At 46.1% G+C, this 735-nt stretch overlaps 1 protein-coding gene across 1 annotated transcript in view; it reads right to left on the bottom strand.

Moving 5' to 3' along the window:
• The window catches only part of DOPEY2 (dopey family member 2), a 60,419-nt gene that overhangs the window by 7,370 nt on the left and 52,314 nt on the right, over nucleotides 1–735 (bottom strand). Inside the window, 1 exon segment of the mRNA XM_015570709.1 lies at nucleotides 608–735. Within this exon segment, the coding sequence (XP_015426195.1) occupies nucleotides 608–735 (128 nt within the window).

The following is a 735-nucleotide window of genomic DNA, read 5'->3' as shown; positions in this document are numbered from 1 at the left end:
CTTAATTCTGGGCCAGCTTTCTCTCTGAGGCTCCAGCTCTTAGGCCTCCGCTGCTGAAAGAAGGTATCTGGTTTGTTTCGGCTCTATAATCGAAACTCTGTAACAACTCCAGCTCTGAGATCCCAGCTCGCTGAAAGCAGGTTTCTGGGGTTTTCTTTAGCTTCTATATTTGTATCATAGTTGCTTAGAGTTGCATCTCAGAGGCCGGCAGCAGCAGGCAGGGAACGTTGGAGTCCTCCGTCACTGAAGCAAGCAAGCCTCCTGTTCGCATCAGCTGCCTGGCTGCCTGCCGCCATCTTGGCTGCCAGTTAATTTGCATATCTCGCTGATTAGCCAATGAAAAGGGTATTGGTCGTACGCCAATTACCATTTTTGTCTTTTATTAGATAGGATATGAGGTAACAAAAGCAACTGAACTTCGGTGGCAATCATTTCTCAACACATATAAATCAGATTACTATGCTGTACACTTTCCACACAACCACGAACTCGCCGAGCGACTCACTTCGCAGAACGCATCCCCACTGTCAAGTAGCGCGTGACTGTACATGAGAAAGCATTTGTGAAAGCTCCAACTTCACTTGCAAGGGTAAGAATTTGTACTTACTAATTCAGAGACCATTATTGGCCACAGGGAAGTCAAATGCTGGGGAGATATTCTTAGCAGCAAAACTCTGAAAAAAAGAAACATCTGAGCAGCAACTAGGGGTGTCTGTCCAACTCTGAGATTGTCTG

Source organism: Myotis davidii, unplaced genomic scaffold (genome assembly GCF_000327345.1).
Source record: "Myotis davidii unplaced genomic scaffold, ASM32734v1 scaffold227, whole genome shotgun sequence".
In the NCBI taxonomy this organism is placed as follows: Eukaryota; Metazoa; Chordata; class Mammalia; order Chiroptera; family Vespertilionidae; genus Myotis; species Myotis davidii.
Note: the sequence above shows the minus strand (reverse complement) of the source record. Positions and strands in the feature narration are given on the sequence as shown.